Source organism: Chrysemys picta, chromosome 1, assembly GCF_011386835.1.
Source record: "Chrysemys picta bellii isolate R12L10 chromosome 1, ASM1138683v2, whole genome shotgun sequence".
Taxonomy (NCBI): domain Eukaryota; kingdom Metazoa; phylum Chordata; order Testudines; family Emydidae; genus Chrysemys; species Chrysemys picta.
The window spans coordinates 127,336,169-127,360,367 of NC_088791.1; the positions used below are offsets into that span (position 1 = coordinate 127,336,169).

The following is a 24,199-nucleotide window of genomic DNA, read 5'->3' on the forward strand; positions in this document are numbered from 1 at the left end:
TGCTAAAAAGAGAGGGAAAAAGTTACTAGGGTCTGGTGTTTTTTTTGCCCTACTCCTTGTTCTGTTTATGATGTTTGCTAAAATGGGCTGATTTAGTCTGGGGACCAAATTGTATAATTTAGCAGACCCTTATTCTGAAATCAACAGTGTTGAATAACTGGAAGTTCCTTCTTCTCAACATAGAAACTGAACACTTTGTGACAAGTTCAAGAGTAAGGATATAGGATTTGTCATATTGGGTCAGACCACTCTTTCATCAAGTCCAGAATTAACATTCAAAAGTGGGCAGACGTTTCAAGCAGAAGGAACCTCCGCCCTACCCTATCACATATCTAGGAAAATCTTCAATGTTGACCATGGGTAGGAGGTGGGAAATTGGAATTCCTTCTTAACCCATATAGTGATAATCCTAAAGCATGAATCTTAATTAAGAATAATGGGCTGGATCTTCAACTGGTGTAAATCAGTGTAGCTCCATTGACTTCAGTTGGGCAGTATCAATTTATATCTGCAGAGCATATAGTTTCCTTAATATTGCATATTATTTTCTTTTATGAGTGTTTTGCTTTACACACAATCATCATGTGCAACATTGTTTGCTTGAATGAGTAAGCATGGGAAGAATTTGAAAAGAACAGGAATATTTTGTTTTGGACGGTATCTGACAAAGTAAAGATTCAATTTTTATTTTTTCCTCTTCTGTGTGAAGTTTTCCCTTTACATCTTTTAATCTCCCTCCCTCCAACTAGAAATCCTGAGACTACAAAATTTTCTTTTTTGCTTGGAAATGTGAAGAAATGGGCAGGTCAAAGTTGAGATCGCTTGTAGGGCTTAGGGAAAGTCACATTGCAAGTCTCAGCACAACCCTTTTATCTTCAGGGAACACAGACGGGGTATTGTGTGAAGTTCTTGTACTATAAGTGACTTTAAATTCAATCTAGTTGGACAAAAGTGAGAAGTAGTTTAATTTGTAATAGACTTGCATGTAGGAATGAGCAGCTGGTGGTGATATAATATGAACTGACCCTTACCATTTCCCCAAACTCAAAATGAAACCTTTGGGGTTTGGAATAATTTGATTAACCTTTTCCCCCCTCCCTCACCCAATTTCCATTCCTCTCTGTTTTCTCAATTTGGATGGAAAGGGGAGGTACAGAAAAGACTGAAAGAAAGACTCCTTTGGCTCTTGTGCTATAAATCATGTGAGAAAACCTGCCCTGATATTTCCTGCCAGATTTCTAGACCAGAGAAGTTTGTCTAAGCTTTGGATGAATGTCTGATACCTAAGTGAGCACTGTGTACCAGATGTTAAGCTCATGTAATTCACTGTAGTTCTACTAAAGTCAATGAAGCTGTTTTACACCATGTGAGAATCTAGCCCTGAACTGATGGTCCTTTTGTGTTTGGATAGCTATCTTTCATGGGTATCTCTTATACTGGATTTCTTACATTGCAATTAGTAGGTCCTGAGGGTTAGAGATCCAGCCTTGAGGATTTCATGACTGCAACTCTCAGTCAAGCCAAATTATTCTGTAGTTTGGATGGTTTTCACTTGACTAAGAGTTTGAGGGGAATAATGAATACTTGTATCCATTGTAGCTTTTGGTTCCCCATCTTGCAAAACAAACTAATTCATTTTCATGGTTAATATTTATCTTTTTGTTTTCCCTCTTAGAGTTGGACTTGAAAGGACAGATACTATTCGCTGCATTAAGTCTTGCCGACCAAATGATGTCAACTGTATGTTGGATCCAGTCCACACAATTTCCCACACAGTCATTTCACTACCCACATTCAAAGAATTTACTAAGCCTGAAGGTAAGTGTTCCTTGTTCCAGCCTATAAGATTAAAAAAAAAACCACCTGGAAATCCTTGCTTAATGCCAGAATAACTATCAGTGCAGTAAAATGTTTGCACAGTCCCAAATTCTATCATTTATTCCTTCATAATTATTGATTACTATTTGTATTACCATAGAGCCTGGGAGCTCTAGTCATGGATCAGGAGTTTATACCTTTGTGGGGCGAAAAAATCATTCTGAGCTCAAACACTCACAGGTTCTTAGTCTAGGAGAATATTTGAGCCTGAATGTTCACGTGCACTATGCCCACTGTGCACTGCTCTAGCTATGACAAGGCGCATGGAAGTGGGTGTAAATGTAATTTATATTACTCTGCCAGAGCAGTGCACAGTGGGCATAGTATAAAAGAGACCCCAACCCCCTTTTTCTTTGTTCAAATTATAAGACTGGGGGAGTGGGAGTTAGATGAAAAAGGAAAGAGGTCTTACCCACTTTCCAATGGTAAAATCCTCACCCCATTTAAGTCAATGGAAAACTATATTGACTTCGATGGGGCTAGGATTTCACCCTAAGTTTTACAAGAGCAAATCTGAGTGGCACTTTTTCAATCTAAATTGATGATTATTGACCTATTGGAAAAATGTTTTAAATTCCATTTGAGATTTTAACATTAAATAAACTAAGGATGTCAGCAAGAGAGTGGCTTGGGATTCAGAGCTTGTTTGGGGGTATTTTCAAAAGCACCTATGTGGTTAGGATCAAAGTCTCATTGAAAGCCAGGGGGCTTTGTGCACCCTAATCATTTGGAAACTTTTAAAAAAGCCTGCCTTGCATCTTTAGGCCATTGGCTGGATTTGAAACTAAGTCAGTAATGACCAAATCGTGTTAGTATCTGATGGCTGTTTGGTGAATTATGTGAAATGAATTGATGGTCTCTGTATGGTTTCTATTATAAAATATTCTACATTGTGAAAATCACCACAGACCGGCATCTTTGCTGGCTTTCTTGTCAGAGAGGCCAATTCATTACAAATGAGCATCCCTCTTCCCCCTAAAGAGGGTGTTCCCTCCAAGCCAGTCTTTGCACTTTGGAGGGGCACTATGAGGAAGCTTGTGCTGCTGTTGCTTTTGTGGTACCTGTGGGTTATCAGTCCTTCACCTTTCATGAGCATAACATTCACTTTCAGCCTTTAAAAATAATATTACAGAGTAAATGCCAAATTTTGATCTTTGAGTACAGCTCCTGTGGATTTCACTGGGAAGTACCTACAACTCCGTGGTGGAATTTTGTCTTCAGTGCCATTCATGTGCAGGATGCACATTCAGTAACAATTTGTGAGATCAGGGCTTTCACTGCGCTAATCTATATAAGAAACTTCAGGGCTCCTCATTCACTTCCTGCCAGACGAGATTTTTCTCCAAATGTGCCAGTATGTCTGATCTCAGTAGAAGACCTGTACACACTTGTTGGAGTTTCTCTTAGACCTCTGTAGCAGTTTTAATCACCATGGAAGATCCTTATTTCTCCATGTCAGTTTTCTCATTTGTTTTCAGAACCTCGGATACACAGGTGTTGTCCTTAGGAGGCGCAGAGCCTTCTGGGGTTTCTCACTGTCTGCACTGAGAGACGTTAGACCAGATTCAGTCACAGGAAAAGATTCTGGAAAAACTGCAGAATCATAAAACAAAATGGTCACATCTCTGAAAGATGAGATTTAAAAAACAAAACAAAACAAAAAAACCTTGATGCCTTCATTTGAGATCAGAGAGCCAGAATCTCAGCCCTGGCAGTGCGGCCTCAGTGGAAAGTATCAAGAGCTGCCCTAAAGGGGAAGCTGAGGGTTCACCCTCACAGAAATTCTGTGCTACCCACTCCCCAACCGTTCCATTCAGGAGACAGGAGGGAATGTGTCAGGAGTGAGAGGGGGTGGGGCAGACTACACAACCTGCCTCATCCTTGGCTAGCACAGTGGTCCTCATGGGACTGCTGCAGCCACCATAACTTCATAGGCCATACTTAAGACTGCTGTCTTGCCACCAAAAGGAATCAGAGTTCAGGGGCTGATCTCCATTTCTTCTCAGCACACGCCATCAGTTTAGGGGTCCTGGAGGCATTGCACTATACTCAGTCCCTAGTGGAGGGAACAGTTCGTGGTTGTCAGTGCTGTCTTGTCAGACTCTAAAAGGACTCATGACTTTGACTGCAGGGCTTTTGACTGTGGTGGCTTGGGATAGTAAGCTAGGGAGAAATAAGGATCTCCTTAAACACTCCTCCAGCTTCCACCCAAAAAAAGGTACCTTGCCTATTTTTAAGTGTGCAAATTCAAAAAGAATAGTGTTACCAGTTTTGAAATAAAATGGCACATTATCTATTGCTCAACACAATTAATTTTGTAGACTGAGTATTGAGCTTAGCCACATTAAATTGACTTCAAACCCTTTAACACATTTTGTGATGCTTTTGTTCACAGAGATTATTTTCCTTCGTGCCATAACACCTGTGCTCCTAACCAACCAGGCAGATATCATATTTGACATAACAGAAGGAAATCTAAGGGATTCCTTTGATATCATCAAGCGTTACATGGATGGCATGACAGTGGGTGAGTACAGTATTTTCTGTGTACAGTATGTGTTCCTTTTCCTGTCAGTAATATCAGAAGATGTAGGTCGAAAGGGGCAAAGGAGTATAACTCAGGGTAGCTTTCTAACTTGACTTTCAAGTCTATATCAGTTTAATATTCACCCTGTCTGGTCACATATGCTTCATCTGATCTGATTTTATAGACTTTGATTTGGCCTCAGTATAAATTTGGGGGAAATTTTAAATATAAATCAATTGAGAAATGGATCTAATTACAAATATAAATTTTCATCTTTAAAATTGTCCTTCCCCCATTATAACTGAAGCAGTTAGAAGTATACCATAGAAGATTTTAATGGTAAAATTTCTCCAGTTGCTGCTGCTGCTTTCTTTTCTCCTCTTTCCTTATTGATTCTACAGTTTAAATAGCATGGTAACAATTTATGGTGAATAATAATGCATTTACATTGTAACTACCGGGTACTTCACTGAAGCTGTAACTGTTTCAACATTGATTGGCAGGTCAAATTTATTGTTTTTTCCAACTTCATAATTGTAAAACATATAAGTAGGCAGGGATTCCTTGCTGGCAGATTGTGCTGCTGTCTTTCGAGGGTCTGTCAGTTAGGCACATGTAAGTAAATAACTGCATGTGTTGCAACTTTCTGGCCTATATTCGAGGGGTCCATAGAATCATTAGGTTTAGAAAGGACTTGTACATAGGACACAAAGAAATGCACAGGATCAGGTTACGCCCTGAAGCGTGGGATTTGAAGCATGAGATTTGCTTTGCTTTGTCTTAGCATGTATATATGAAAACAAAAGAATATTTCCCCACAATTATTTGTGTTTAGCATGTATATTTTATACTCTGGTTGGAGCCCAGATTTATGTATGTGCTTTTATGTTTGTGAAAAGGATTCTGCTTCTGGATTGTGAGTAAAATCCTTGATGTATTTTTTACATATTGAAATGTTGATGTGGAGTAAAATGTTTTTATGGGGCACTATATTTAGCCTGGTCTGTAGGTGGCACTGCTGTATTTCAGAAATGTGACAATACAGTATCAGCAATGTCTAAGTTTATACTACTGCAGATAAAACAAACAGTCACTAGGTTTTTGTTTCATTCTTTATCAGACAGAAATGTGCAGCTGAATGCTAAGAGAGGCTTATAAGATTACAGATATCAGGCATTGGTTTGATTCTTTAAAAAAATATACAAACATTATCAAGATTACTCTGTAGCTAGAGACTGGGAGTGGTTGGCTCACTACAAAAGCAATTTTCCCTCTCTTGGTATTGACACCTCCTCATCAGTTATTGGGAGTGGACCACATCCACCCTGATTGAATTGGCCTTGTCATCACCGGTTCTCCACTTGTAAAGTAACTCCCTTCTCTTCATGTATCAGTATATAATGCCTGTATCTGTAATTTTCACTCCATGCATCTGAAGAAGTGGTTTTTTTACCCACGAAAGCTTATGCCCAAATAAATCTGTTAGTCTTTAAGGTGCCACTGGACTCCTTGTTGTTTTTGTGGATATAGACTCACACGGCTACCCCCTGATACTCTGTAGCTACCATAGTTTTCTTTCCCCACATTTGTTCTTGTCTGAAAAAATAATGCCATGTATAGAATTATGACTGGTCATGGCACTTGCCTGAGGGAAACCGTCCAGTTTTGAGCAATAGGACATAAAGCAAATGGCACTTAACTAAATAAGCCAGATATATGTTTTGTAATGTATAGGAGAAGGATGGTCCTGTACACAAATCTAAGAATGAGTTGATCTAATTTATATACCCAGCTATAAAGGAGACTTCCTGATTGACATTTAACTTCTCTGTACCTCAAGTCCCCCTGTGCAATATGGGGATAATAATATCTATCTACAGTACCTTGCAGAGGTGCTGAGGCTCAATGAATTCCTGTATGTAAAAGCACTTTGAGATTAAGGCAGACAGTGCTACAGGAGTGCAAAGTATCATCATTTATTTAATTTTCTGGATAGATTAGGTTTGCATTGCTGAATGGCGAATCAGGGCCTGAACAGCGGGAGCAAGAACAGGGCTTCATTTTCAGGGCCGCCCAGAAGGGGGGGCAAGTGGGGCAATTTGCCCTAGGCCCTGGGCCCTGCAGGGGCCCCCACGGAGTTTTTCAAGGCCCCTGGAGCGGGGTCCTTCACTCGCTCCAGGGGCGCCAGAAAACTCTTGCAGGGCCCGGGCCCCCGGAGCTTCTTCCGCTCCAGGTCTTTGGCGGCAATTCGGCGGCAGGGGGTCCTTCCGCTCTGGGACCCGCCGCCGAAATGCCCCGAAGACCCGCGGTGGGGTTCCTTCCGCCCCGGGACCTACCGCCGAAGTGCCCTGAAGACCCGCAGCGGGGGGTCCTTCCGCCCCGGGACCTGCTGCTGAAGTGCCAGGTCTTAGACGGCAATTTGGCGGCGGGGCTCCCCCGCCGCTGAAGACCCCAGGCCCCCTGAATCTTCTGGGCGGCCCTGTTCATTTTGCAAAATCCTACTTAAAAACAACAGTGAACTAAAATACCTCTTGTGGTGTCTGGTCTATCTGTGCTTCCTTCAAACATTTTTCATAGGTCTCAAGTGGAAATTAGAGATGATCATAACTCTAGTTCTAGAAAAAAAATGATGAAAAGCAACCTGCCTGTAGCTCAGAGGGAAAAAGCCAACTGATCTTACATGGAGGGGTAGGGATTCAGGCCACTAGTTTGTGCGGGTGAAATCAGGAACACAGACTGGTGCTGCTAGCAGCAACTCTGCTGCTCTTACAACTATTGTATTATTAGATTTGTTTATTTTAATAGCTCCCAAAAGGGTGCTAGGAACCTTCCAAGATGCAGAAAAAGACATGACCCCTAACTCCAAGGAGTTTACAAACCAATTTCAGATATGACACAACAAGGGGAGGGAATGGTTTGCATGCATATATGAGGGGAAGGATAGAGACAACATCTGTAAAATTATGTAGTAATTCAGCAGAGGCTAGTGATCGTGATGGTGCAAAGAATTTAATTTTTCTGAGAGAAATATACTGCATGAAAAAGCAGAAGTCTTAGTTGGCAAGTTTCAGTTTGTTGTAGGATTTGCAGAAGAAGTGGATCTACAGGAAGGATTTAAAGGAGGAGAAGGTAATAGCTTCATGGACCAGTTCAGGGAGGATGTGGAAGAAAGCAGGGAGATGGTTATTGGTGGGGAGGGTGATATAATAAGATACAAAGTCAGATAAATAGGGAAGAGAAGATTTATGTAGTGCAGTGAGACAAAACCTGAACTTGGTGCCATGGAGAAGATGGGGAGGGAGGGGGACTTGATCAGGTTGACAGGCCAGGAAGACTATCCTGGTGGCAATGTTTTGCATGAACAGGATGGAGGTTGATGTGGGTGTCACATAAGTCAGAAGAAGAAAGCTACCAGACGTTCCCTTGGGATGGTGCTTGGGGTATGCTACAGACCCCCAGGGTCTGATTTGGATTTGGATGTTAGCTGAGATTTCTGGTGCCACGAAAACATCAAAAAGCCATATTGAGTCTCGCCCACAGTCACCTGTTTGGAGGACACCTAGCGGTAGAGAAAACCCAGGCACGGATCCTGCGGAGGTTCTTCTGGCCAGGAGTACATGAAGATGTCAGGTGATATTGCACCTCTTGTCCAGAGTGTCAGTTACATAGCCCTTGCCCGCACTTGCGGGCTCCTTTGATACCTCTTCCGATAATAGGGGTTCCTTTCAAACAGATAGCCAGGGACCTAGTAGGGCCCCTAGAGAAGACAGCTCGGGGCCACCAACATGTGCTTGTTGTACTGGATTATGCAACCCGGTACCCGGAAGCTGTTCCCCTACGCAACATGGCTTCCAAAACAATAGCTAAGGAGCTAGTACAGATCTTTGCCCGGGTTGGGCCACCCAAGGAGATATTAACTGATCAAGGGACACCTTTCGTGTCCAAGTTGATGAAAGATCTCTGTTCATTGCTCCACGTACAAGCCCTACGGACCTCTGTATACCACCCGCAAACAGATGGCCTTGTGGAAAGTTTCAATAGGACCCTCAAGGCCATGATCAGGAAAGTGGTAAGCCAGGATGGGAAAGATTGGGATACCCTATTGCCTTACCTCATGTTCACCGTCCGGGAGGTTCTGCAAGCCTCCATGGGTTTCTCTCTGTTTGAACTACTATATGGGCGCCACCCCTGGGACATATTGGATATAGGCAGAGAAGCCTGGGAAGAGGAGCCAAATCCCGGAAGGAACATAGTCGAGCACGTACTGCAGATGAGAGATCAGATAGCCTGAGTTACGCCCATTGTATGGGAACACTTGGAGAGAGCACAGGAGACCCAACTAACCCATTATAACCACCAAGCAAAGCTTCGACGGTTCCAACCAGGGGATCGGGTGATGGTAGTGGTGCCCACAGCAGAAAGTAAACTGTTGGCCCAGTGGCAGGGACCCTACAAAGTAATTGAAGCCGTGGGAGAGGAGAACGATAAGGTGTGGTAGCCAGACCGCCGGAAACCAGAGCAAATTTACCACATCAATCTTCTAAAAGCTTGGCACGATCGAGATGGTGTCATCATCCATATGCCAGACTGGGGAACCCACTTAAAGAAAGTTGAGGCAGTACTGCGCACCTTAAGGCGGGCTGGCCTCACCGCTAATCCCGCTAAATGCGCCATAGGGCTAGCAGAGGCTAGGTACCTGGGATATATTGTAGGAAGGGGCATAGTGAAGCCCCAAATGAATAAACTAGAGGTGATTCAAAACTGGCCCCAGCCGACCCGAAAGAAGAGGTCCGCGCGTTGCTAGGCGTGGTAGGCTACTACCAACGTTTTATTCCCCACTTCGCCACTAGGGCAAGTCCCCTAACAGACCTGGTGAAGGCCCGAGGTCCAGACATGGTGAAGTGGACTGATGCAGCAGAGGGGGCGTTCACAGATCTTCGGACGGTCCTCTGTAATGACCCCGTACTCATAGCCCCAGACTTTAACAAGAAATTTATTTTACAAACAGACGCTTCCAAGGTGGGGTTGGGGGCGGTTCTGTCGCAAATGGTGGGAGAAGAGGAACACCCGATCCTCTACCTAAGCAGAAAGCTTCTCCCAAGAGAACAGAAATACGTAGTAGTAGAGTAGAATGCCTTGCTGTCAAATGGGCCATGGAGACACTGCGTTGTTACCTCTTAGGCCGGAGATTTACTCTTGTGACGGACCATGCACTCCTCCAGTGGATGCAGCGGAATAAGGAAAAGAACGCAAGGGTCACCCGGTGGTTCTTATCCCTCCAACTGTTCCAGTTCCACATACGGCACAGGGCTGGATGCCACCATAGCAATGCTGATGGTCTGTCATGAGCACACTGCCTGGCATCCCAAGTTGCCCAACTCTATGGTGTTGAGCAGAGGGGTGGGGGAGATATGTGACGGGGCAAGGCCAGAAGGCTATAGAAAAGTAGTGGGAGATAGATATATTAGCCCCAGGTTAAACAAATCCCTGGATAAGTAAAGGGCAGCTGCTCCAGGTCAATTAAGACACCTGGGGCCAATTAAGAGCTTTCCAGAAGGCAGGGAGGATGCTAGGTTGATTGGGACACCTGAAGCCAATCAGGGGCTGGCTGAAACTAGTTAAAAGCCTCCCAGTTAGTCAGGTGGGCATGCATGTCAGGAGCTGTGGGAGGCAGTTATGCCGTTGGAGAGACTGAGCTGTACACACCATATCAGGCACAAGGAAGGAGGCCCTGAAGTAAGGGTGAAGTGGAGCTTGAGGAAGTAGGGGCTGCTGTGGGGAAGTAGCCCAGGGAATTGTACATGTCCTGTTCCTAAAAGGTCAGATACCATAGCTGATACTATTAGGGTCCCTGGGCTGGAGCCCAGAGTAGAGGGCGGGCCAGGGCTCCTCCTCTTTGCCCCCTGATTAATCACTGAGACTGTGAGACAACAGAGACTGTGCAAGGGAGGATAGCTTCTCCTCACCTCCCTCGCTGGCTTATGATGAAAATGGCTCAGTAGACTGTGACCCTTGTCTCTAGAGAGAGAAGGGTTAAGTGGAGGGTCACAGTGAGCCTCTGAGGCTAGCAAAATCCATCAGAAAACGCAGGACTCACAGAGACAAGGACAGAGCTTTGTCACAGAAAGAAGAAGTGGGACCACTAAGCACTGAGGATGGGGTAGAGATTAAAGATAATCTAGGCATGACCCAATACCTAAACAAATACTTTGCCTCCGTTTTTAATAAGGCTAACGAGCAGTTTAGGGACAGTGGCAGGATGGCCAATGGTAATGAGGATATGGAAGTAGAAATTACCACATCCGACGTGGAAGTCAAACTCAAACAGCTTAATGGGACTAAATTTGGGGGGGGGGGAGGGGCTCAGATAATCCCCATCTAAGAATATTAAAGGAACAAGCACATGAAATTGTAAGCCCAATAACAAGAATTTTTAATGAATCTGCAAACTCAGGAATTAAACCCTATGCCTGGAGAAATATTAAGAAAGGGGAAAAAACGTAATCCAGGTAAGGTGTTCAGACAGCAAGTGTAAAAAATCAGGACAGGGGGTTTGGGGGGGGGGTAATAGAAGCCTATATAAGAAAAGGACTCAAAAATCGGTACTGTCCCTATAAAATCGGGACATCTGATCACCCTAGATCTAGGAAACTACAAAACCATTAGTTTGACCTCAATTGTATGCAAGGTCTTGGAACAAATTTTGAAAGAGAAAGTAGCTAAGGACATAGAGGTAAATGGTAATTGGGATAAAATACAACATGGCTTTACAAAAGGTGCCAGACCAACCTGATCTTCTTTGAGAAGATAACTGATTTTTTAGACAAAGGAAATGCAGTAGATCTAATCTACCTGGATTTCAGTAAGGCATTTGATAGAGATCTGCATGGGAAATTATTAATTAGTTAAATTGGAGAAAATGGGAATTAATATGAGAATTGAAAGGTGGATAAGGAACTGGTTAAAGGGGAGAGGACAATGGGTCATGCTGAAAGGTGAGCTGTCAGGCTGGAGGGAAGTTTCAGTGGAGTTCCCCAGGGATCCATCTTGGGACCAACCTTATTTAACATTTTCATTAATAGCCTTGGCACAAAAAGTAGGAGCATGCTAATAAAATTGGCAGATGACACAAAGCTGGGAGGTATTGCCAATTTGGAGGAGGACCGGAATATCATACAAGAAGATCTGGATGACCTTGTAAACTGGAGTAATAGAAATGGGATGAAATTTAATAGTGCAAATTGCAAGGTCATGCACTTAGGGAGTAACAACAAGAAGTTTTGCTATAAGATAGGGGCTTGTCAGTTGGAAGTGACAGAGGAGGAGAAAGACCTGGGTGTATTTGTTGATCACAGGATGACTATGAGCCACCAATGTGATGTGGCTGTAAAAAAGGCAAATGCAGCCCTGGAGTGGATCAGGCAAGATATTTCCAGTAGAGACAGGGAAGTGTTAGTACCATTATACAAGAGACTGGTGAGACCTCATCTGGAATACTACAATTCTGGTCTCCCAAGTTTACGAAAGATGAACTCAGACTGGGACAGATGCAGAGAAGGACTCCAGGATGATCTGAGGAATGGAAAACCTACCTTATGAGAGAAGACTCAAAGAGCTTGACTTGTTTAGCCTAACCAAAAGAAGGCTGAGGGGAGATACAACTGCTCTCTATAAATGCATCAGAGGGATAAATACCAGGGAGAGAGAGGAGTTATTTAAGTTAAGCACCAGTTTGGACACAAGAACAAATGGATATAAACTGGCTATCAGCAAGTTTAGACTTGAAATTAGATGAAGGTTTCTAGCTATCAGAGGTGTGACGTTCTGGAACAGCCTTCCAGGGAGAGCAATGGGGGCAAAAAAACATAACTGGCTTCAAGACGGAGCTTGATGGAGGGGATGGTATGATGGGACTGCCTACAATGGCATCATTGGCATGTAGCTGATCTGTAACTGCTAGCAGCAAGTATCCCTACCAGCCGGTGATGGGACATTAGATGGGGAGAGCTCTGAGTTACTACAGAGGATTCTTTCCCAGGTATCTGGCTGGTGGGTCTTGCCCACATGCTCATGGCCTAACTGATTGCCATATTTGGGGTCAGGAAGGCATTTTCTCCCAAGTCATAAGGGGTTTTCTCCTTCCTCTGCTGCATGGGGCATGGGTCACTTGCAAATTTAAATTAGACTAAATGGTGGATTCTCTGTAACTTGAAGTCTTTAAATCAAGATTTGAGGACTTCAGTAACTCAGTCAGAGTTTATAGGTCTATTGCATGAGTGGGTGGGCCAGGTTCTGTGGTCTGCAATATGTAGGAGGTCAGACTAGATGATCATGAGGTCCTCTTGGGCCTTATAGCCAATTAGTTTATGAAGAGAATGTTACAATAATCAAGATGTGAGATGATGATGACCTGCATGTGAGTACTTCTTGTATAAATAGAGCGAAAAGGATGGATCTCAAACAATTTTTTAGGACGATGTTGCTGCCCACTGGTTTTTGTATAGAGACAGGGAGGAGTCGATATTGATCCCTAGGTTAAAGCCAGAGTTATGCGGGGGATGGTGATGGCAGAGAATTGGGGAATGAATAGGGTTTGGGAGGAATGATCAGGTGTTCAGTTTTAGCCATTATGAATTTAAGTTGACAGTAAAACACCCAGAAGAAGATGTCAGCGAGATTTACTAAGGTGCAGGACTGAGCGGAAGGAGACCAGTCAGGGGGTAGGTTTGTGAGTTGTCAGTGTGTAGAGCTTAAGCTGTATGAATGAATGACAGTGCCTGAGGGCAGGATGTAGAGAGAGGCAGAAAAGGAGAATAGAGAGAAAAGTGCCCTGAGGGACCTCTCTCAAGGAATGTCTCAAGGAATGAAAGAGGGGAGGAGGTGAATCTACCTAAGGAGACACTGAAGGAACAACCAGAGAGGTAGGGGAAGAGTGATGAGCGGACAATGGTGAAAAAGCCAAAGAAGGAGATGATGTCAAGCAGGAATCAGCAATCCCTAGTATCAAAAGCAGTAGAGAGGCCAAAGGGGTTTGAAGCACAGGCCCTGAAAATTGGTGAGGAGAAAGTTATCCAGACTCTGCTGAGAATGGTTTCAATGGAGTGGAAAGGAAGGAAGCCAGATTGGACGGATAGGTTCCTGGATATGCATAGACTTCCAGGCTAGTAGCAGAAAGACATTATCGTGCAGATAGTTGCTTCCGCTATTATTACCCCTATTCATATTTGGAATGAATGCCAAGCATGGTATTTTTCCTCTTACAAAAAATGCTGTGGGATTCCTAACACTGAGCACAGTTTTGCACTGCATCCTGAAGAGAGTGTTAACCATTCTAAATCACTTCTTAACAAGGGAGAGTGGGGAGGGGAAAGTATAGACCCACCTTGTTTGTGGTTTCTTTAAGCCTTTTACAGACTTTTTGCTGCATACCTCTTTAACCAGCTGTCAGTGAAAGATGAAGAATGCGTTAATGTCCTATTAATGCCTGAGGTCTTATCAGGTACTATAAAGCTCTTTCCTCAGCTATGCATTCATTTTCTTAGCTATATATAATACCACCTGTAGTCAGAAAGGCTGGTAAATTTCAGGAAGGTTTTTTAAAGTATAATGTAGCTAAGAATAATGCTGTTTGATATTTTTACTGTAAGATTTGATGCAAAACCAAGTATATTCTTGCATGTAAAATAAAAATGTTACTGCTGTTAGCAAAAGCTTTCCAGTCGATTAATTGCTGTTAACTCACACGATTAACTCAAAAAAATTACTTGATTAAAAAAATTAATCATGATAAATCGCAGTTTTAATCCTGCTGTTAAACAATAGAATACCAATTGAAATTTATTAAATATTTTGGATGTTTTTCTACATTTTCATATATATTGTATTCTGTGTTGTAATTTAAATCAAAGTGTATATTATTTTTATTACAAATATTTGCACTGTAAAAATGATAAAATAGTATTTTTCAGTTCACCTCATACAAGTACTGCAGTGCAATCTCTTTGTCATGAAAGTGCAACTTACAAATGTAGATTTATTTTTATTACATAACTGCACTCAAAAATAAAACAATGTAAAACTTCAGAGTCTACAAGTCCACTCAGTCCTACTGCTTGTTCAACCAATCGCTAAGACAGACAAGTTTGTTTACATTTACGGGACATAATGCTGCCCGCTTCTTATTTATAATGTCACCTGAAAGTGAGAACAGGCATTTGCATGGCACTTTTGTAGCCAGCATTGCAAGGTATTTACATGCCAAATATGCTAAACATTCGTATGCCCCTTCATTCTTCAGCCACCATTCCAGAGAACATGATTCCATGCTGATGACGCTTGTTAAAAAAATAATGCGTTAATTAAATTTGTGATTGAACTCCTTGAGGGAGAATTATATGTTCCCTGCTCTGTTTTAAAGAGCAACACTCTGATGTGGAAACAGAGAACCTGAATCACCGAAAAAGAAAATCAACCATCTGCTGGTGGCATCTGATTCAGATAATGAAAATGAACATGCATTGGTCTGCACTGCTTTGGATTGCTATCGAGCAGAACCCGTCATCAGCATGGACGCATGTCCCCTGGAATGGTGGTTGAAGCACGAAGGGACATATGAATCTTTAGCGCATTTGGCACGTAAATATCTTGCAACGCCAGCTACAATACTTCCATGAGAACGCCTGTTCTCACTTTCAGGTGACATTATAAACAAGAAGTGGGCAGCATTATCTCCTGCAAATGTAAGCAAACTTGTCTGAGCAATTGACTGAACACGAAGTAGGACTGAGTGGACTTGCAGGCACCAAAATATTACATTGTTTTATTTTTGAATGAAGTTTTTTTGTACATAATTCTATATTTACAAGTTCAACTTTCATGATAAAGAGATTGCACTACAGTACTTGTATTAGGTGAATTGAAAAATACTATTTCTTTTGTTTTTTACACTGCAAATATTTGTAATAAAAATAACTATAAAGTGAACACTGTACACTTTGTATTCTGTGTTGTAATTGAAATCAATATATCTGAAAATGTAGAAAACTTCCAGAAATATTTAAATAAATGGTATTCTATTATTAACAGATTCATTTTTTTAATCACCTGACAGCTCTGCTTTCCCGAAATCAATTCACTTACAGAATTTCAGTTGGTTATTTGCTCATGTATAGTAGTAGAGATTTTTAAGAGAGGTTGGCTTGGTATTTGAATATACCAATTTCAGTAAGCATTCTGACAGTAGAAAGCTGATCGGTTGTGATTGTGCCTGTGGCACTAAACATAGGCCTATTATAAAGGCATTAATTTTTTCAAGTTGTACAATTACAGAATCATAGAAATGTAGGGCCAGAAGGGTCCTCAAGAAATTAATATATAATAGATCCAACTTGAAAAATGTGTTAAAATATTGGTCTCTGGTGTCACCAATAGATCTAGGATTAAGAGGAGAATGGGCATCCAATGTAACTATATACTTTGTGGTATGTTAATGCTTGATTAGTCCAGGAATAGAGAATGTCATGATACCTATAACATGAGCTCCTGTGTTTCACAAACAAAAGTTCTGATTCTCCTCTTACACCACTGTTACACCAATGTCACTCCATTGACCTCAGTGGAGTTACTCCTGATTTACAGCACTATCCATATCTTGGCTCTTTTGCAAGCTACTATATTTCATGCTGTGTCTTTTGAACCATAATAGAAAGAGTGACATTGTACAGCCCTTATGGATATAATTAAATTCTGCACATACCAGTGTAATGATTACTCCCATGTTATCACCATTGTAAAATATACTTCGTTGGGATAGAGGCTTTAGAAAAAAGACCAAAACTAAACAGAATAAGTGGCATAAAATATATTGTTTTTTGTGTGATTTGTTGAGAAGTTCTTTCTTAATACACTTGTAGTTCTATCACTTGCCAGACTTGTGGCTATAACTTTTCATATCTGCCCCACAAATCTGTGTGTGGTATAAAATTGAATTAAATTCTGTCACTGGAGTGGACTAGTGAGTGGAGCACCGAATGCAAAGGAGACCTGGGATCTGTTTTGAACTCTGCCACTGACCTGCTCTGTGCCCTTGGGCAAATAACTTCACTCTCTGCATTTCTATTTCCCTCCCACTGTTCCTCTCTCTCGACTCTTTGGTTTGTAAGCTCTTTGGGGCAGGGACAGTCCCATAAGATATGTGTTGTGTAGCATAGTGAGACCCCAGTCTTGATTCAGGCATCTTGTAATACCCTTGTAATACAAACAATAATCATCTTCCTTTAGCTCCTTTTCTTTGGCCAAATTGAGCCCAGGTATAAGCAGGTTCATCTCTCATTGAAATCAAGGAGAGTTGGGCCAGGTATACTGGGAGATTAATTTGGCATTCTCTCTCTCTGGACACAATTAGAAACAATTAATGAATAATAATAAATCTCCATCATGACTATAGTGTCACTAGCGTGACAATGAATGATGTCTTGCAATACAAAACTTCAGCAGTCAAGCCATCTATAACCAGCATATAAAGCAATGATGTAATTCAACAGATTTTTAGAAGGGCTTATTTAGCCCTATATGAAAGAAGATACAGACCAGTTTTCACCCTTTCAGCTAGTATTTCTCTGTTCTCCTAGTTTTGCCTATTTCCATCCAGGCTTCCTTCCTTCACAGGAGCAACCCATCAGCAAAGAATCTCATTTTTGTATGCCAGACTGTCTTATCAATAGCTGCACCGTTGAGAAGAGGTTACCTAGAAGCCATTTTGTAGGCTGGATGCTAGATTCATTATCTGAACCTGCCCTTTCTGATGATTGATGACTACCCTACTCACTAGTCAAAGCATTTCTCCTGCACCCCCAAAATGTGTGAAGTTGGAGGGCTCTTCTGGAAACGAGCAAGAAAGTCTAGTAGGAGCTGAATTTTCATTGTATATAAGAAAAATGGTGAGTGCACTTTTCTAGCAAGAATTATTTTCCTGCTCAAGCAAAATAATCTGTCTGATGCCAAGTTTCACCCAGTGCATTGTACAGTAGCTAGTTAATGAAACATTCTTCATTGATCTATCTCCCTCTCCATCCCTCATGTAGAAGATGTAACACACCACAAAAACATTAACACATGTCATCCTCTGTTAAAGTTTTCATAAAACCGACAAACAAATCAATCTTACTGTTGAAGATCTGTGAATTGCAATGGGAATTCAAAAGCCTGCCTACTTGGGGAAAACTGAATGACTCAGGGAACTGACACTGAACATAGGAACTTCCACTGCTGTCGGTCACTGGATCAAATTATATATGCAGACAAACAGTATGATATGCTCTATTAACTTTTAAACAATGTACTGAGGTGTGGTGCTCCAAATTATGTATATGAGGAAGCGTGGCCATATCTGGAGCCTCACACATTAGAAAAACATACACCAGCAGAATGTTGATTCTGCTCTTATTTACACCTGTATAAATCAATCGAATTACACCTGCGTAAGTGATATCAGTTGCTACTGACTCACTGTGTGAATTCAGCATTGTGAGGCACTTTGGTCCTGTTTGCAAAAGCACTTTAGGGTGCTTTTCAGCTCAGGATCTCAAACTACAAAGAATTTGTATTATTAATGATTGTGCTGCTACAACTGAGTTTGTACATCTGCTCTTATGATCTGATTCCTGCAGCAATTTCTGCACCTCATGAGAGCTGCACACAGAAAATAATAGACTCAAGCCAAATCATAAATCTTTCCCAGCATGATGCATGGATGCCATGGCTCACTTTAAAAGAAATCATTATATTTAAAGGGGTTAAATGTGGTGTACTGACCCCTTCCTTTAGTCTTAGTCTGTGAATTTGGTCGGGGATTAGCATGCATTATCACTCAGAAAACTTCATTCTTCAGAAATTCTGCTAACAATAACAACACAGCAGTCATCCCCAGGTAATGACTGACTAGCTGTGTAAGGGCTTTCACACCAAATCCTCAGGATTAGGTGCTTTCTCTTTCTTGGTAAATTGAATCACACAGTCATGTCCTGCTGTGTGCCATAATGTGGCTCACAGCCAAGAAATGCTTAAGGTTACAATAATTAATTGCCTTGGTGACATGGATATGCTATTGTATTGGAGCTTGGCAGAAGCTGGATTATGTGGCAATGGGACTGGGAGGGTCCAAATGTTAATAAATGTGGACCCAAATGGCATACACAAAACTGGTAATTGCACACACATTAAGGACTATCGTGACTGGGACTAATAAAAAATGATAGATATAAATAAACAGACATTGTGAGTTAAACAAGGGATTGTTTTGCCTACACACAGGGATATCTGGTGTATATCATTTAGGCTTGCTTATTTTAACATTCAGCCTTGACATTTTCCCCATCTTTTTGTGACCGCTGAAAAACTAAAACGACTTAACCCAGATAAAATTCTCAAAAGCTTAGGACTGAAAAAATGAAAGATGAAAATGGTGGAAAATAGTTTGTTTCTCTAAGGATAGTGCAAGTTCAGTTAGTGCAGTTTATGTATGCGTAATCTCACTATGTTGTCAGTTTGGAAACCCTTTGCAAAGTTTTGGCCCCAAAGCAAACCCAAGATCTAAAACCACTTTGAGTTTGCCAAAACCAAGATAAGAGCACATCTTTCTGAATTTATTGGGTACCCTTAATAAAGATCACAGTATTCATAAACAAGCCAAACCTCACTAGAAGCCAAGGTTGCTTTTAACTCTTTCCCAATACCTAATCTATATGATCTAACATGACAGATAATAACTTTGAAAATATTTATCATTTGTTTCCGGCCAAAAACTTATAAGTTCCATGAAGCCTGTTTATAGTTAAAAAGTACAGGTCCTTCTATTCAATCAAAAGCTTTCTAGAGCTCACAAGTGTAAATAAAATTAATTTTTGATGAACAATTGAAGTATTGCATTTATAATAAATTGCATCCCAAATTTTTGAACCATCAAACATGGTCATTTAGTAAAGTAAGATTCATTTTTAATTGAGAATATCCCTGAGCATGGCATTTCTAATGTAGTTTCCTTATGAATCAAGGAAGTGAATTCCTTGCAACTAAGACTCATTAATCCTAAATTTATCAGAATGTAAAACCCATTTTGAAAACTTCATCGACTTGTTCTATTGCAATCTGAAGAGCTTAGACATAATTGTTTATCTGGTCAGACTTTACATAAAGTTTCATTAGGGTGACCAGATGTCCCAATTTTATAGGGACAGTCCTGATTTTTGGGTCTTTTTCTTATATAGGCTCCTATTACCCCCACCCCCTGTCCCGATTTTTCACATTTGCTGTCTGGTCACCCTACGTTTAATTTATAAATGATTTATAAAGGGTTAATAAATGATTACTAGAAGTCATAAGCATGTCACAGACAGGAGTAGTATGTGTTATACATAGTTATAGAGACGTCAGTGGAAGTTGTTATCAATAGAAGCAACCTATTGTCCAGTTTGACTCTTTAGCAATCTATTACAATTGATTAATCATTTATAAACTCTTTATAAATAGAACTTTAATCAAACTATACAAATATCAGATCAAGATGTTTAGGACCAGGGAAATAAATTGCAATGGTGGTTATCTCAGAAAAGCAGAGAATTGATGGGATCACTCCAGTAAGTGGGAGTTTGAGGAGAAAGAACAGCCCCAAATAGATGCTTCTCTGGATCAAGCTAAGGATGATGGACTGCAGTTTACCCTTGATTGCTGGGCTCTCTCACACCACAAAACCTACATACATATTTCTAGTTATGGGCTGAAACTAGTTACTGCCTAATTGCTTATAATGGAGAGTGAACTATGTATTCAGATATGTATAGTTTGACTGAAAGAGGCCATGTTGATGTAATATAATAAAAAGTTCTCTCTTATCTGATTCAGTATTTCAGGAAGTATACAACATTCATTTAGCAACAAACACTACAGTTAAAGTTGCTAAATAGTTAAGCTCCCTGTTCACACATGCACATTCTTGGCTAAAATTTTTCACATTGTTTCTGCCCAAAAGTGTGTGTGTGTGTGTGTGTGTGTGTGTGTGTGTAAAGTTTCATTATGTCACAGTAATGATTGTGAGTGCTTTAATAAAAACAGTATTTGGTCCTGCCATGCAGGCAGGGGACTGGACTCGATGACCTCTCGAGGTCCCTTCCAGTCCTAGAATCTATGAATTGTTTGTCACCATCATTACTTAGGATTAATTAATGGTGCTTAGGGACGTGAACCATGATGGGATGGGAATGAGAGTGCATCAACTACGTAACAATTTCTGAAGTATTATGATGCTTACAGAGATGCTGTGGGATGGCACATCTCAGTGTATTCGGTCAACAGCAAGATGCAGAGTTCCTACATCCATAGTAAACTTATCACGTAGGGGTGTGGTATTATGGCCCCATCCATACCACACCCAGAAAGGCTTCCTTGAGGCAGCTAGTGCCCCAGAGTAAGGAGAAATCAGGGAGGGAATTGTGCCTCAGAAGGAAGTCTCTGTTTCCCAAATCTACTCCTTGCTCACAACTGTGCCTACAGGCACAATCTAGCTGTCAGAATACAGGCAATTCCCAGATACTTATGTCTGCTGTCTCCAAAGAGCTACTGATCAAGATACAAAAGGAGCACTTAAAGACAATAAAGTCATTGCGGAGAAACTAAATGAATTCTTTGCTTCAGTCTTCATGGCTGAGGATGTTAGGGAGATTCCCAGACCTGAGCCGGTTTTTGTAGGTGACAAATCTGAGGAATTGTCACAGATTGAGGCGTCACTAGAGGAGGTTTTGCAATTAATTGATAAACTTAACAGTAACAAGTCACCGGGACCAGATGGCATTCACCCAAGAGTTCTGAAAGAACTCAAATGTGAAATTACGGAACTACTAACTATGGTTTGTAACCTGTCCTTTAAATCGGCTTCTGTACCCAATGACTGGAAGATAGCTAATGTGACGCCAATATTTAAAAAGGGCTCTAGAGGTGATCCCGGCAATTACAGACTGGTAAGTCTAATCATGTCTTACTAATCTATTAGAGTTCTTTGAAGGGGACAACAAACATGTGGACAAGGGGAATCCAGTGGATTTAGATTTCCAGAAAGCCTTTGACAAGGTCCCTCACCAAAGACTCTTATATAAATTAAGTTGTCATGGGATAAGAAGGAAGATCCTTTCATGGATTGAGTACTAGTTAAAAGAAAGGGAACAAAGGGTAGGAATAAATGGTAAATTTTCAGAATGGAGAGGGGTAACTAGTGGTGTTCCCCAAGGGTCAGTCTTAGGACCAATCCTATTCAACTTATTCATAAATGATCTGCAGAAAGGGGTAAAAAGTGAGGTGGCAAAGTTTGCAGATGACACTAAACTGCTCAAGATAGTTAAGACCAAAACAGACTGTGAAGAACTTCAAAAATCTCACAAAACTAAGAGACTGGGCAACAAAATGGCAAATGAAATTTAATGTGGATAAATGTAAAGTAATGCACATTGAGAAAAATAACCCAACTATACATACAATATGATAGGGGCTAATTTAGCTACAACTAATCAGGAAAAAGATCTTGGAGTTATCGTGGATAATTCTCTGAAGACGTCCACGCAGTGTGCAGTGGCAGTCAAAAAAGCAAACAGGATGTTAGGAATCACTGAAAAGGAGTTAGAGAATAAGACAGAGAATATCTTATTGCCCTTATATAAATCCATGGTACTCTCACATCTTGAATACTGCATACAGATGTGATCTCCTCTCAAAAAAGATATACTGGCATTAGAAAAGGTTCAGAGAAGGGCAACTAAAATGAGTAGGGGTTTGGAAAGGGTCCCATATGAGGAGAGATTAAAGAGGCTAGGACTTTTCAGCTTGGAAAAGTGGAGACTAAGGGGGGATATGCTAGAGGTATATAAGAGGGTAGGTCTACACTTACTTCCTGGTTCGGCGGCAGGCAATCGATCTTCTGGGATCGATTTATCGCGTCTTGTCTAGACGCGATAAATCGATCCTGGAAATGCTCGCTGTCGACACCGGTACTCCAGCTCGGCGAGAGGAGTACGCGGCATCGATGGGGGAACCTGCCTGCTGCGTCTGGACCCGTGGTAAGTTCGGACTAAGGTACTTCAAATTCAGCTACGTTATTAACGTAGCTGAATTTGCGTACCTTAGTCTGAAGTGGGGGGGTTAGTGTGGACCAGGCCTAAGGGGGGATATGGATAGAGGTATATAAAATCATGAGTGATGTGGAGAAAGTGAATAAGGAAAAGTTATTTACTTGTTCCCATAATATAAGAACTAGGGACCACCAAATGAAATTAATGGGCAGCAGGTTTAAAATAAATAAAAGGAAGTTCTTCTTCACACAGCACATAGTCAACTTGTGGAACTTCTTGCTTGAGGAGGTTGTGAAGGCTAGGACTATAACAAGGTTTAAAAGAGAACTGGATAAATTCATGGAGGTTAAGTCCATTAATGGCTACTAGCCAGGATGGGTAAGGAATGGTGTCCCTAGCCTCTGTTTGTCAGAGGGTGGTGATGGATGGCAGGAGAGAGATCACTTGATCATTGCCTGTTAGGTTCACTCCCCCTGGAGCACCTGGCATTGACCACTGTCGGTAGACAGGATACTGGGCTGGATGGATCTTTGGTCTGACCCAGTACGGCCATTCTTATGTTCTTATTACTTAAGGTTTTTCCATCATTCAAAGGCTAAATGATCCTTTTCATTTTTCCTCACCATTTTAATGGAATTTAGCTACATTGCTCTTGAATTATTTGTGACAATAATGATAAAGGCTCCTGTCGTGTCTTTTTTCTGGAATTTCTGATAGAATCTGGTTTATTAATCAATTATTTTTCTTTAGAAAACAAATTATTTCTTGGTAACCACCACTGCAGGCATCAAACCATGCATTAAAACAGGGGCGGGCAAACATTTTGGCCTGAGGGCCACATCGGGTTTCCAAAATTGTATGGAAGGCCGGTTAGGGGAGGCTGTGCCTCCCCAAACAGCCAGGCATGGCCCGGCCCCCGCCCCCTGTCCGACTCCCCCCCTATCCCCTGATGGCCCCCCCGGGACCATCAAAATAAAGGTTTCTCTTTGAGCAAGAGACAGCAAGAATTGGACCCCTGCCCCATCCACCTCTCCATGTCCCCTGACTGCCTCCCCCTTATTTAATTACCCCACCCCCGGCCCCACCTCAACTCCGCCCCTTCCCCAAATCCCCAGCCCTACCTCCTCCCACCAGGCTCTCAAGCCTAGGAGGGAGGGGGAGACTCCGAGTGGGTGCGGCGCTGGCGCTGCTTGTCCCCCTCCCTCCCAGGCTCTCAAGTCTGGGAGGGAGGGGGAGCAGCGGTGCACGAATCAGCTGTTTCGCGCGCCGTGGCAGCAGCAGCGGAGGTGAGCTAGGGCGGCCGGGGCACATTTTTAGGGGCGGCATTCTGGCGCCGGCCATGCCGCCCCTAAAAATGTGCCGCCCCAAGCACCAGCTTGTTTTGCTGGTGCCTAGAGCCGGCCCTGCGGGGGAGAGGGAACAGCCGGGGACGGGACGGGGGTTAGCCTCCTGGGGCAGGAGCTCAGGGGCTGGGCAGGAGGGTCCTGTGGGCCAGATGTGGCCCACGGGCCGTAGTTTGCCCACCTCTGCATTAATAGCATTCATCCTTGAGCTGCCACACGTGACAAACATAAATATGGTTAAATGACTCCGACAACTCACTAATCAAAATTCAAAACACTGAAATAGATTTCCATTTACTTTATAGTATAATACCCTTACAGCATTGTGAATTAGGCCTTCA

At 41.9% G+C, this 24,199-nt stretch overlaps 1 protein-coding gene across 1 annotated transcript in view; it reads left to right on the forward strand.

The window, feature by feature from the left end:
• Positions 1 to 24,199, forward strand: part of FBLN1 (fibulin 1) — a 105,690-nt gene that overhangs the window by 70,208 nt on the left and 11,283 nt on the right. The window contains exons 15-16 of the mRNA XM_005299933.5: positions 1,676 to 1,818; positions 4,274 to 4,405. Of these exons, the coding sequence (XP_005299990.1) occupies positions 1,676 to 1,818; positions 4,274 to 4,405 (275 nt within the window). The remainder of the gene's footprint in view (positions 1 to 1,675; positions 1,819 to 4,273; positions 4,406 to 24,199) is intronic.